Raw genomic sequence first — 13,313 nt, 5'->3', positions numbered from 1 at the left:
GTAAATTATAGCATGCATCTGATTGCTGTAATATCCCAGAAAGACTTTTTTTATTGATTATTGAGAAGGGTATGAGCAATTTTGGACATGCCACTTTTTGTTCAAAGATAAGCAAAAGCTGAGAAATATTTTTTTTCCACAATGATTCCTCTTTTACATCGTCTTATCTTTTGGCAGAAGCCTGCATTATTTCCGGTCCAAAAAAAGCTTGCTGATTGAATAAAAGTGAGAATTTTAATTCAGAAGTTTATATACTGTTTAATTTATAAACAGCAACCCTCTGCCCTTACTCGTAAATTAATATTTGCTGCTTCAGTCTAACATCTACATAATCAGGATGATGAAGATGAAACCAAGGTGGACATTTCACCAAGACAATGATCCAAAACACAGCCAACAAAACTCTCAAATGATTTTAAAGAAAGAAAATCAAGCTGTAGGCTGGCACTGGTGGGAGGCCTGCGTTGTCTTAATTGTTCCACCAGTGACGATATATAGCCATATCGCACTGCTATGAGTGTGATATTGCGTTTATACAACAGTTCGACAGCAACATGCCAATGCCAGTGTTATATCTCTAAAATAGGCTCTATCTTTATAAATAAACTGCATAGTAGCAATCTAAATAACTACATTTTCATCTAAAACAGCCTCAAAAGTACATTATGTTGTCCAGCAGCTGCAGTATTTGTCAAACTGTAGTGAGTTTATTGATCTTCTGTCACTCTATGTGGGTGGAGTTGTGTGAATACACAAGAGTGTATTCACACAATACAATACAATACAATACGCTGTACGAGCGCTGATATTGCAGAATAACGCACAGCTATCAGCCAATCAGATTCAAGAACCAGACAGAACTGCTGTATAAATATATATTTTACAGTTGTAACCTGTTGAATTTTCAGTGTTACCAGTATACCTTGTGTTGTCTGACCTGTATTGGCTCTGTAATTCTGTGCTTCTGCTGTAGGGGAGCTGTTATTGGCCACATGGAGCTGCTGGAAGGATAGGCTGTTGAGGTACTGAGGTGTGGAGGGGCTGCGCCGGCAGTCTTTCATGCTAGAGAGGTTCTGTGTGTGGGACGTGCTGCGCTGCATGGAGGCCGTGCGGAAGAGTCGCGGCTGGGGAACGGACAGCTGGTCGTACTCTTCCTCTTCCTCCAGCTCAGCTTCACTCCTCATGCTTCTGCGGGCACCTGTGTGGATAGAGAAGCTGGCACTGCGGCGTGTGGCTGTGGCAGTGGTGCTCGCATACTCCTGCCGGAGACCTACACAGAAAAACACAATACATTTAGAAGTCCCAATCTACACTTTTAGACTTAACAGAATCCCAAGACTGAATCTTAAAGTTGCCATGAAACTAAAGTTAATATTGTCCTTGTGTCCACTTTTATGACATACATCCATGGTCCTGAAATAAAAAAATTGTAGGTGCATGATTTTATCCTTTGGGAACTCATTGTATCATTGGAAGATAGGCATTGATAACAAAATGAAGGAAATATTCTACGAATATAAACAAATTCAGAGCAAAAACAAGATACCAATTGATAGCCCTTACCTAATGGAATTCCATGTGACCAGAAGTGCACAGATAGTCAGAATTATTAGCCCCCTTTGAATTTTTTTCTTCTTTTTTTATATTTCTCAAATAATGTTTAACAGAGCAAGGAAATTTTCACAGTATGTCTGATAATATTTTTTCTTCTAGAGAAAGACTTATTTGTTTAATTTCAGCTAGAATAAAAGCTGTTTTAATTTTTTTTTTTTTTTACATTTTAAGATCAAAATTATTAGCTCCTTTAAGCTTTATTTTTTTCGATTGTCTACAGATCAAACCATCGTTATACAATAACTTGCCTAATTACCGTAAACTGTAGTGCTTATATATACTTGGTGACCCATGTCCCTTAAGCCACATGAATAAAGCTGAATCGCAATGGATACAGAGCTGCATTATGCTAGGCAGACGTGTAATTGTTAAAAAATGGAAATCTTCCAGTAGACCTCGGATCTTCGACTGGATCTCAGAGTTAGGACAAGTCGCAGCTTATGAAAAACTCTCCTACAGTTTACATGGAAGAATTGAAATTTATTTTGATAAATGGGGAAAATTTCAAAAATTCTGTGACCCACAATGTTAGCAAACATGTAACGTGACAAAATAATAATGAAGGTTTTGATATTAGCAACCCCCACCCCCTCTTTTTTCTTTTAATTTTTCTTTTCCTTTTTTTTCCTTGCGTATGTTCTAGAATTGGTCTACTTACACATTTTATATAATATAATTTATTTATTGTATTTAATTATTTTGTATTGTTTTGCTTTTATGTTAGTGTTCTGTATTTGATATTCATCTACATTTTTTTGAAATATGAAAAATCTATAAAAAGTTCAAATCATAAAAAAAATAAAGTACACTGTTCCCTTTGAAGATTTACCCGACATGTCCTTGAAGTTTGTTTTCCATATTAAACTTTCGAAGTCTGAACTTACAAGGAGAGGATGCAAGACTGAACTTTGTGTAGGCTACTTAATATTGAGGAAAAAGCCCCAATTAGACGGCCTCTTCAGTGGTTTCAGAACACTCCGTTTTTAGCACTCGAAAACTCCGGCGTAGTGTGGACAGATGGCAAAACTGTAGAAAAACTTATGCATTTTAAAACTAAAAACATATTAGTGTAAACTTGGCCTAAGTAAAGATGTGAACCTAAGTTTAAATGTATTAGGTTAAATACTAACCCAATCCTTTCCCTCTCTCTCTGCTCCAAATGCTTTCCTGTGTGTTATCTTCACTGTCCTATCTTAATAAAGGTGAGAGTAACCCTAAAAAATAATTATAGAAAAAAAAAAGACTATGAATAGCCTCCCCCAACTACATGATGTATTAAAGTACATACTCTCCTCCTGCAGTCGAGCCATGACCTCCACATCAGTCATGTCCTGAAGCTTGTAGCTCATTGAGACCGAGTCCTCCTCTAGCTCTGACGCACTGAGCTCACTGTCTATGGAGGACTGAGGACTGAGAGGCCGCTGCCGATGACTATTACCTAAAAAAAGACAAGGAGAGTTTAATGACACAGACATAAACACATTACTGGATAGGTTACTCACTACTCACAAATTATAATCTGTGATAGAATAGTGTATATGCAGAAGGACTTTTAATTTTCAGTAACCTGGTTAAAGCACTTCCGGTGAACTGTATTTCATTACAAAATCGCTGTGTTTAACATCTGTTTTCTGTAAAAATCAATGATCTTTACTGCCTGATTGATATACGATGTAAAGTGGTTCTCAGAATGAACAAGAAGCACTGCATTAAATTCTATTTGTCTGCGCCATTGTCTTTAAAATATGAACATTTATTTTACTCCAGTATTTTCAATGGAGTTTCTGCGCTAGCTTGCTGATCTTGATGGTGTGTGCATGTAAACGGCATTTCTTCACACTTGAACTTTCTTCAAACGGCTTTTTTTACACTTGAAAAACTAAATGAATGCTTAAGTCTATTTAACTGATTGTATTTTAATTACATTACAACATCGATGCTGTAAAAGCAACCGTATAAAATTTTAAAAAGTCACATTAACCGTTCACCCAAAGCTTACTAGCAGGGGAAAAACTCCAGCTGTGCGTATACCCTATTGCTTACATAATCTATTTGATTACATATTTTAGATCAGTGGATCCCAATCTGTTGCAGCCCCCCACTAGGGGTCACCAGATATTTATGAGTGGTCACCAAACTAGCAGTAGGAATGAAGCAAATAGACCCTTTTCACGTGACGCCACACAGTTTCTGATTTCTCTCCATTCAGTATGTCGTTACTTCCGCCTACATGGAAATCCCCATAGAGAACTCACCCAGTCAGCTGTATTATTACTACAGAAACGGTTAGACTGTGACTACGGCTGTTTTCTGTTGTCTGCATTCAAGGTATGACATCTGACATCTAAAAAAAACTTACGGATCATTACGGATCATATTTCTGCTTGAACCAAGAAAATGGGACTTTAAACAGAGTCTATTGCTTTGTGCTGTTGTCTTTACTGCAGATGAAGTTGGAATGCACTTGTCAGTATTTGTCAAATAAAGATTTCAGATGTTTACACGGGTGCTGAACTTTTTTTTTTATGTCAGAATTATTTTTATTATTTTTTATTTGTGTCCTGAAGAATAAGAAATAATTAAAACTGTGAGTGTTTTATTGTGATTGTTTACAGTGGACAGCTGTTTGAAAACACATTCATATTATTCACATTCTACTGCTCAGTTCTCTGCCATTTTTTTCTATATAGGTATTTTATTCATGAACATAAAACATTTATGTCTATTTAATACTCAAATTAAATGAAATAGAATAACAATGTTGTATGTGACTCTTAATAATCAAACGAAATCATTAAAAAAAAATCCAATTGCAAAAATAATACCAAGAAAACTGCATTATAATTCAGTATTATTAGATTATGAATTTATTTGTAGCATTATTAATTAAAAGGTAGTACTAATATCAAATTAAATCTACCCAAAAGGTGGCGGTAGGACATAATTAATTCATTCAAATGGAGAACAATACATTAATAGATCAGTAAATAATAAATTATGAAACTGGTTGCATTTATAGATATACCAGGTAATATAAGACGATTTAGTAAAGAATTTTACTCATGCTGGAACATTTACATATAACAGATAATATAAATTTATATTCAGAGCAGCATTAAAGTAAAATAAATCCATTATTGAGGAAATAAACTGTTCTTAATAACTTACATCTTAAATCATTTTCAAACTCAGAAAGCAGTTCAGTATTGAAAGAGAAACATTTGGACACATGCCCAATATCAATAATAGTCTTAAATAAAATCGTGCAATGTTAACATTTTTATTTGTACATTTTCAAGAGAAGTCTCCCATTCATCCAAAGGTAAACTGTAACAAAAAATACACTGCGTTGCCGATAGGGTGAAGTGAAGAGACATTGTGGAAAGAGTCAATTCCACAATGTTGCTATTACAGTTATAACAATCATTAACAGAATAGTTAATAAACATTTTTAATCACAGTATTGAAAATATTTGGACAATAAATTCTGTCCATCATTAAGTTAAATAGTCGCAATGTATGTTTAGATTTTTGTGGAATGACAAGAATCTGCATTTTCATTCAGACTGTCTGCAGTTTTTGTCAGACCATAGTTAGATTAGACATGTTAGATTGAAATTTAGACATTATAGCACAGGGGTGGGCAAACTCGGTCCTGGAGGGCCGGTGTCCTGCATAGTTTAGCTTCAACTCTAATCAAACACACCTGAACATGCTAATCAGTGTCTCCAAGATCACTAATTATCTATAAGCAGGTGTGTTTGATCAGAGCTGGAGCTAAACTGTGCAGGTTACTGGCCCTCGAGGACCGAGTTTGCCCACCCCTGTTATAGCACATATTTAACAAGGTTTAAAGGGCCTTTAAAATTATTTCAGCAAGACCAGAGTGCGCAAAGCAAACAGGAATAAAAGGTCTGTTCAGTTCGCTAGGATCATCAATCATCATCAAATGTGATCAAGAGTAAGTTTCACATGTTTAAAATGTTTTAAAACATAGCATGTGCATCATGAATTACAGCGATTTAGCTTAGCTTTACTTCATCAGCACAGCCGCGTGTCCGAACAATTATAAAGGAAGACGCTTCAATCCCGGTTTGTGGACGTTAAATCAGGTTTATTTTGTACATTAACATAACAGATATCCATACAGCAGTGCAAACAGAGTGCGAAGCGTGAACTTTGTGTGACTCATCGATGCAACTGCAAAACAAATACTCATTGGTAAAGTTCTTACTGTAGTATTTCTCACAAACGCTATGTGGGATCTGCTCCCTTTATGTCTGTCTGTTGTCTGATGCAGCCGAGGGAGGAGATTAAAGCTACGGTCACACTGGGCTTTGTGTGTGCGAAATTCTGTCATGCGGCACTGCGAAAAGGGGCGGGATTAAACAAGATGATTAGACATTAAAAAAAAGCGAGCTCTTGCTCCATGTTTTAAATTTCTGTCCAGAGAGGTCCTGTTTTGATTCTCGATTGGTCTCACGCAGTCAAGTGATGCGATTTCGCAGGTCAGAGTTCACCAAGCTTGAACTTTGCACCGCAGCAACATGCAAAACTTGACACATGACCCTGCGTTTCCGGTCTGACGCATTCGCGTGTATGAATGGAAGTCTATGGGAAGAAGAGTCAAGTGTGACCACAGCTTAAGGCACGCAGAAAGGCACGTAGGCGGGGGCGGGGAGGGACTAGCCTTAAAGGAGCAGTACACCAAAACCGCCACCTAGTGAAAAAATGTATAAATAGGACTTTAATAAAAGGTATAATAAATAATCTGATGGGTGTTTTGAGCTGTAACTTTACAGAAACATTCTGGAGATGCAAAACACTTATATTAAACCTGAAAAAAGGGCTAACCTAGGTGCCCTTTAAGGTTTCTTTTTTGAGGATGAGGGTAGGGATCCAACGATTTTAGATTTTGGTTTTATGATTATAGTCTGAGGAATAATCATGATTTCACAGTTATCACAATTATTATACATTCATTAATTTCAAAACAATTTAGAAAATCAGATGAAAACTCCTTATAACTTAAAGTGTCATTTACTGCTGCTCAGTAACCAAATAATACAGCACAAAATAATAATAAAAACAAACAATAGTCCATTTCTCTCTTTTGTGCATAAAATAAAAGTGACATTTTTTGACATTTAAACATAAATAATTTTACACTGTAAATAAATGACAGAACAATGAATAAATAAATAAATAAATAAATAAATAAATAAATAAATAAATAAATAAATAAATAAATAAATAAATAAATAAAATAGGAATAAATAAAAAAATAGTATTTGTCTAATTCAGGGCTTGAAATTAACTTTTTACAAGGTATCACCAGTGCTCCCAATTTTAAATTTAGGAGCACCCACCAAAAATTAATGAGCACCACTGCAAATTGTATATTAACTGATGTATTGTATTTGAAAACAACATCAATCAGGATGAACAAAAACCAGAAACAACTAACTAATTCTGTTATGACTTTTGTGATTATGATATTTGTGCAATAATTCCAAAATGAATGTCTAACAATTATAAAATATTAATGATGATGATGACAATAATACTAACAATGAATAACATTTCTCATTGTCATGCTGCCTTGAATGTGCTTGAATGTGAGTTATCTGCTATAAAAAGTCCTACTGATACATTATGAAAAAATAATCAATGGTTTGCATCAAACAAAAATAAAGCATTGAAGTAAGAAATATACATTTTGCACTATTGTTTTTATATGCATGACAATTTGATAAACAGAAAGATCTGACCAAAAAAGGGAAAAAAGTCTCACTTCTACCACTCTTTAAAGGTTTTGGTTTCGATTTGTGTCATTTTAAATGCTTATAGTCTCGTTATACGCAGATATATATTTTTCTGTTGTGGAAATGCAGGCGAGTCACCCGGCCAAATTAATGAGCGGGGCAGAGAAGGATTCTTACGATGACCACCCGCGCAATACCGTTCTTTGTCATGAGCCGCAGTTTCAGTTTAAACTTAGTTTCAAGAGTTCACACTTAGCTGGTGATTGATTATAAAGCTTGTTTGGCATGCTGTCCCGGGAGAGAGCCCTGAGCTCATAAGATCCTCGAGCCGGGGGCTCTCTCCCGTTTGCAAGGCAAGAGGGGAGTTTGAGGTCAGGTAGATCTCAAAACCTCCCCTGCTGTAGTAGCTAATGAACAGATAGTGATTGCTCTTAAGAGATAACTACTTACTAGGAGCATGTCTATGGTGCTGATTTGGATTAGTCAATTAATTTAAGTTGCATGTTTTTGGATTATGGGAGGAAACCGGAGAACCTGGAGTGAATGCAACGCATCGAGATACGGTCCATTAAACAGCTGATCCACTCCGAGTCTTTCAGCACTCTCTCAACACTCGGTTGATCTCGGCTAGTGGATCAACATTCACCACATGATCGCTCTCATCGGCGCCATTTTTTGTAACTTTAAGTGGGTTTGCAAACCTGTGTACTTTTCATTGCTTCTTCCTCAAACTTCAGCCGTTTGCAGTTCCCGCGGTCACAAAAGCCCCCTGTCATCTCAACTAGGTGTGCCTGAAAAGCGTGAGCGTGTTGCGTCGTGTGCGCGTCCTGTTCCTCTATTGGAATTAATGAACTTACACAAGCTTGCCTTAGTTAAAAGCCTCAGTCATAGTTAATCCAGTCTGCATGGTTATTAATCTCGGTGTACAAACTAGCGCACAGTTGGCATAACTTTGTTAAGTTGCAGAAGTTTTGTTCTGTGCAGAAACGCAGTGTTGAGAAGCCTTTACAATTAATTAACCATGATGAATCAAAGCGCGGTTAATAGTAAAACTGGTTAACTGTTGCATCCTTAGATGAGGGTGTCATTTAAGATTTTGAATCTTAAGGCCCATGCACACCGGAATGCTTTTTGCTCGCGTTTTCCATTGACGTTTAACACCTCGTGAATAAATAAATGGCGCCAACGTGCTCGTGCACACCAACGCGCAAAACGGCAAGTGTAAAAGCATAATTTTTTAAGAAACCCCTCATGCTAATTTTTTTGTTTTGACGAGCCACGTCAAAACCTTCTCCACCAATCAGATTGGCACTTTCATTCACGTGCACGGAGCTGCTGAAGTTACAGCAAACAGCACTTGGAGGCGCTCAAGCGCAAAACTGTCAATGCGAGCGAACATTAAAGAAGATGCCCAGAGGCGATATTAATGTGGAGCTGCTTATTGCACTGGTGAACAATAATAATTTCTTCATCGCTTGAATCCTCCATGCTTGTTCGAATTGCAGTAACTTTAACAAGCATGTCACTTTCTGTCTTCTTCTTCTGTGTTACAAGCGGGTGTCAGAAGCTTAAAGTTGTGTAGAGCCCTCTAACGTCAAGGAGTGATTTGCATATTCTTCTGCTTTGACGCAAGGGAAAATTACCTAGGTTTAAATCCGGAAAAACGTCTCAAAAAACGCTGATGATAAATGCAAACAAATAGCATCCCAGAGTGTACGAGCCTTTAAAGGGGCGGCTTGGTTGTGTTTATAAGATACAAAGCCATGTATGCTGATGCTTCAATTGTAGAAAATCATGTTATTTTTTCACATACCTTACTTTGATTATATACAGCTACTCAGCTAACATGAAAACGACTGGCATATTTCCTAGTTCCTCCGAAAGGCCCGCCCTCAAGAGGCTCTGATTGGTCAGCTAACATAATGTGCTGTGATTCGTGGATCTGCTCCATGTCACCACGTCATGCCCCTACAAACACGCGCTTTTGCACTGTGTAAACAGTAGCTGAATTAAACAGAAAATGAGCCTGCTCTCTAAAATAAAATCTGACAAGTGTCTTTTACATATATTTGGAATAAGCATCTGTAAGTAATATTAAACGTTCACGTATCTTTTGTGCGTTTGTTATTTGAGATGTAGAATGCAGGGAAAGTGGCCGCATAGAGAGAAACTGCAGCGCTGCTGAAGATTGTGGGTGTTTACAGTGGTTTAATTGATAAATAAGAATTTGTAGCTAAATTGATAAAGTTGTTTACGTCCTCGCTACAACATACTGTTAACACTAGAAACTGTGCATGTAATAGATCAATTTTATCAAATAAAAACACTTACAGGTTGTGGCTCACAATTCACAGCTTCGTCGGTTGGAGGAGCCAAATTCAGCACTGAACTGGGAGAGATTCTGGAAGCTCTCCTCTGTCAAATGCTAGCTATATATTTTTATAACTCTCTGGAACATAATTAAAATTAAACTGTAAGCACTTCTCTCTTTGTGTCATGTCCTTTGGAAGCCCAAATACAGAAACAGAACAAGCTCTGTGGAAAAGCAGCGCTTAGACAGCATTTTAGCTTTCCCTGCTATAACATTACAGCACGTCTGGCCACGCCCCATTGCTGCGCAGGGTGTGTGCGCATGGTGAATGCGCGTAACATGAAGTGTTTGTGCTCTAACTAACCCGGACATATTTTTTGTAGTGCCCAAATTCGTTCGCTGTAGGCTTTGCTAAGCTAACTCTGTAAAAGCCAGTGTCTCTCTTTGCATTGAACTTTAAGCATATTACACGCAGAGATGTTGTTTATGTTCACACAGCTACATTACACATCAGATAAAGTTTAAAACATGATATCGTAGTGGAACACCCGTTTAGACACTATAACCAGATTACTTTCTGATTACTTTTAGATTACATTTGCACTAACACATTAATCACAAAAGTTTGAAGGATACATATGAAAAATAAATCCTGAAAAATAAAACCATAACAACAATGTTTGCAATTTCATAGACATAAAACATTCATAAATGTAAAATAGAATACTATCACAATAATTTAAGCATTCTATAATATTATGTTTTTTTTTTCTTCTTTTTTTCATAATTTATGTTAAGTTGCTTTGACGCAATCTACATAGTAAACGCGCTATGGAAATAAAGATGATTTTATATCATGAATCTGCTCATGTAATGCAGATTACATTAAATGAATTGCTACCCAACACTACATCTAAAACTTTGCGGTAAAAACATTTTATTTTTAAATTTAAAAAAAAATTATTAGAAAAAAACACATTAGATTGACCAAAAGTGACAGTAAAGATTTTTCAAATGACATTTAACTGAAATAATATTTTAGAATACACTTTTTAGGTTTTTTTTAAAAATATATAGTATATTTGATAAAACAACACAGCCTTTGTGAGCAAAAAAAAACTTTTACAGACCCTCAACTTGTGTAAACACACACATAATACTCAAGCTTACTCTGCGTAGCCGTGTGATAGAGGAATGTGGGAGATCTTTCAGTGAGGCTCAAGCAGTTCCTTCCAGTGAGAGGCTTCTGGTGGTTTGGTGAAGGTGGATCTGGGTCAGAAGAGAGATGATAGATCATTCAAGTTGTCACCTACAAAGACTATGAACAAAAATAGAGCAAACTACGCAAGATAAAGAGTACATTTATTTCAATTCCGTGTGCTACTTGCCACCTGCAATGTAAAATCTGTGTCCTGAAGCAAAATGAGCTGTTCTTATGCACATAAATCCATATATCTAGTCCATATGCAGACCTTCTGTGACAAAGTACTGAAATCAGATCTTTGTTTGATGGAACATATGCTGCAACAGTCCTTTCCAGACTTCATGTGGTCACCGCTAATAATAAGTGATGTCTCAGATTTCACCTAAAAATGCTGAGTTGACTGGAAAGGATATCTGATGCCTGAAAAACAAAAATCAATAGGTTTCTCAGCTATTCTATTACTACTTTGTGTTTCTTAACCATTTCATTTATCAGTACATTTATGAAATACTGAAAAATATAATCTATATTTTACACATAACCATTTTGAAAGAGTGCGCTTAATTGCCATAAATATTTACTTGTAGTGTTTTTAAAGCATAAATTATTTGTTAGGCTTACCCCAAATACTTTAATCTATACAACACATCTGCAATACACTTTACCCACTTTTTAAAGAGAATAGAATTATTGAATGTTATGTCCTTACTTCTTTCTTACAGTGAGGGGAAAAAAGTATTCAACACGTCATGTTTTTTTTTTCTCTGAAAAATGAATGAGTTGTTGGACATGTTGACATCCCAACAAACACATCTACGTTGTAGTGATGTCGGTACAACGTTGCATTTGCGTCATTTTTATTTCCTTTTCCTTTTTTTATTTATCAATACTGCCTAGAATACAGGATAAGCAGTAATACTTTTCCAGTATTGCTTAATATTACATATTGTTCATTCATTTTTCTTTTTTTAATTTAACAACTGCATGTGTAAGCTTTTAAGTGTAAAAATGCCACACAAATGAATATAATCAAACTTTTTTATTATATATTTCACAACATTTAATACATACAGTACACGTATAATTATAAGCAAACAGTATAAAATAAAGTTTTATAGATTATTTTAAATAATTAACCATATATAATTAAACTAAAAGGGTAGGCTAAATTAAAATGTAAATTGCGAAGGTTAACAAACATAAAACATTAAAATATAAATCAATCAATCAATAAATAAATAAAATGCAGACACTATATTGAAGCTCTGGACTGGAGAAAACAGCAGACCGGGGAGCGCAGCCGAAGACCAAGTGTAGTTGCTGGTACGGAGAAAGCAGTCAGGGAAAGAAATCCAACTAAGAATCCAGTTCAGAGATTGATCCACAGCATCCACAAGTCAAAATAGGCAGTGAAAAAGAGAAAACAGATCAGAGCTTGACACAACAGGACTACACAAATGACTTATTTAGCAAGAAGAAATAAAGCAATACTCACGTCTCTTCTGTCGTTGTTGAATGAGACGCTGAACGGTCTGTTGAAATTTTAACTGATTCATTAATGACGAGTAAATGTTGTACAGTGGTCGTCCACGCTGCCTAAGCACAACCTAAAGCAACAGCCTTTTGAATGGCAACATTATGACACCGTTGTGACAACCTTCACCAACAACTTAGATCCTCAACCTTTTTACAAGGTTGTTACAACGTTGTAGGAAGGTCGTTACATTGAGGCAACGTTGTGTGTTTGTTGGGATGGAATTGAATCAGACAGAATTTTTTTGGTAAAAAAAAACAAAAAACAACACAAACATAAAAATATTTTTAAAAATCTGAAAATTTTGTTTTGTGTAATAATAACTTAATGACACATGGATAAAGTACTGAACTACTACAATGTATTTAATACTTTATATAAAACACTTTTTTGTTGATGGCAGCTCAAAGAGTTCAACAGAATGTAAAAATCTTGACGGTTCTGTGGATCTCGTCTATCAAATCTGAGCTTTATTTTGTAATTTCTATCGGATTCAAGTCAGGTGATTGGCTGGGCCATTCTACAGCTTGAGTTTCTTTCTCTGAAAGCATTTAAGAGTTTCCTTGGCTGTGTTTTGGATTATTGTCTTGTTGTAATGTCCACTCTGGTTTCATCTTTATCATCCTGGTAATGTAGATGTTGGACTGAAGCAGATAATATTCATTTACACTGATGATGGGCAGAGGGTTGCTGAATAACTACTGAGAGATTTTAGCTGCTGCCTGGGCTTTCACTGCCATTCTACAGCTCCATTTTTTCATGTGTTCAATACTGTTTTTTTCCTGTGTCATTTCATTTTATCAAGCATAACTTATGATATAGTTTTTTTGCATAAATGAATTTCTTCAAGTCAACAGCGCTTTTAGAAATATGTTTTCTGAGAAA

General features: G+C 35.9%; 1 protein-coding gene across 2 annotated transcripts in view; it reads right to left on the bottom strand.

The window, feature by feature from the left end:
• slain1a (SLAIN motif family, member 1a) overlaps positions 1–13,313 on the bottom strand; it is a 40,233-nt gene that overhangs the window by 12,674 nt on the left and 14,246 nt on the right. For both annotated transcript variants that reach the window (XM_056464622.1, XM_056464623.1), the window contains 3 exons: positions 10,861–10,959; positions 2,903–3,052; positions 938–1,270 (listed from right to left, as the gene is read on the bottom strand). In XM_056464622.1, the coding sequence (XP_056320597.1) occupies positions 938–1,270; positions 2,903–3,052; positions 10,861–10,959 (582 nt within the window). The remainder of the gene's footprint in view (positions 1–937; positions 1,271–2,902; positions 3,053–10,860; positions 10,960–13,313) is intronic.

Source organism: Danio aesculapii, chromosome 9 (assembly GCF_903798145.1).
Source record: "Danio aesculapii chromosome 9, fDanAes4.1, whole genome shotgun sequence".
In the NCBI taxonomy this organism is placed as follows: Eukaryota; Metazoa; Chordata; class Actinopteri; order Cypriniformes; family Danionidae; genus Danio; species Danio aesculapii.
The sequence above is the reverse complement of the archived record's forward strand: the minus strand, read 5'-3'. Positions and strand labels throughout refer to the sequence as shown.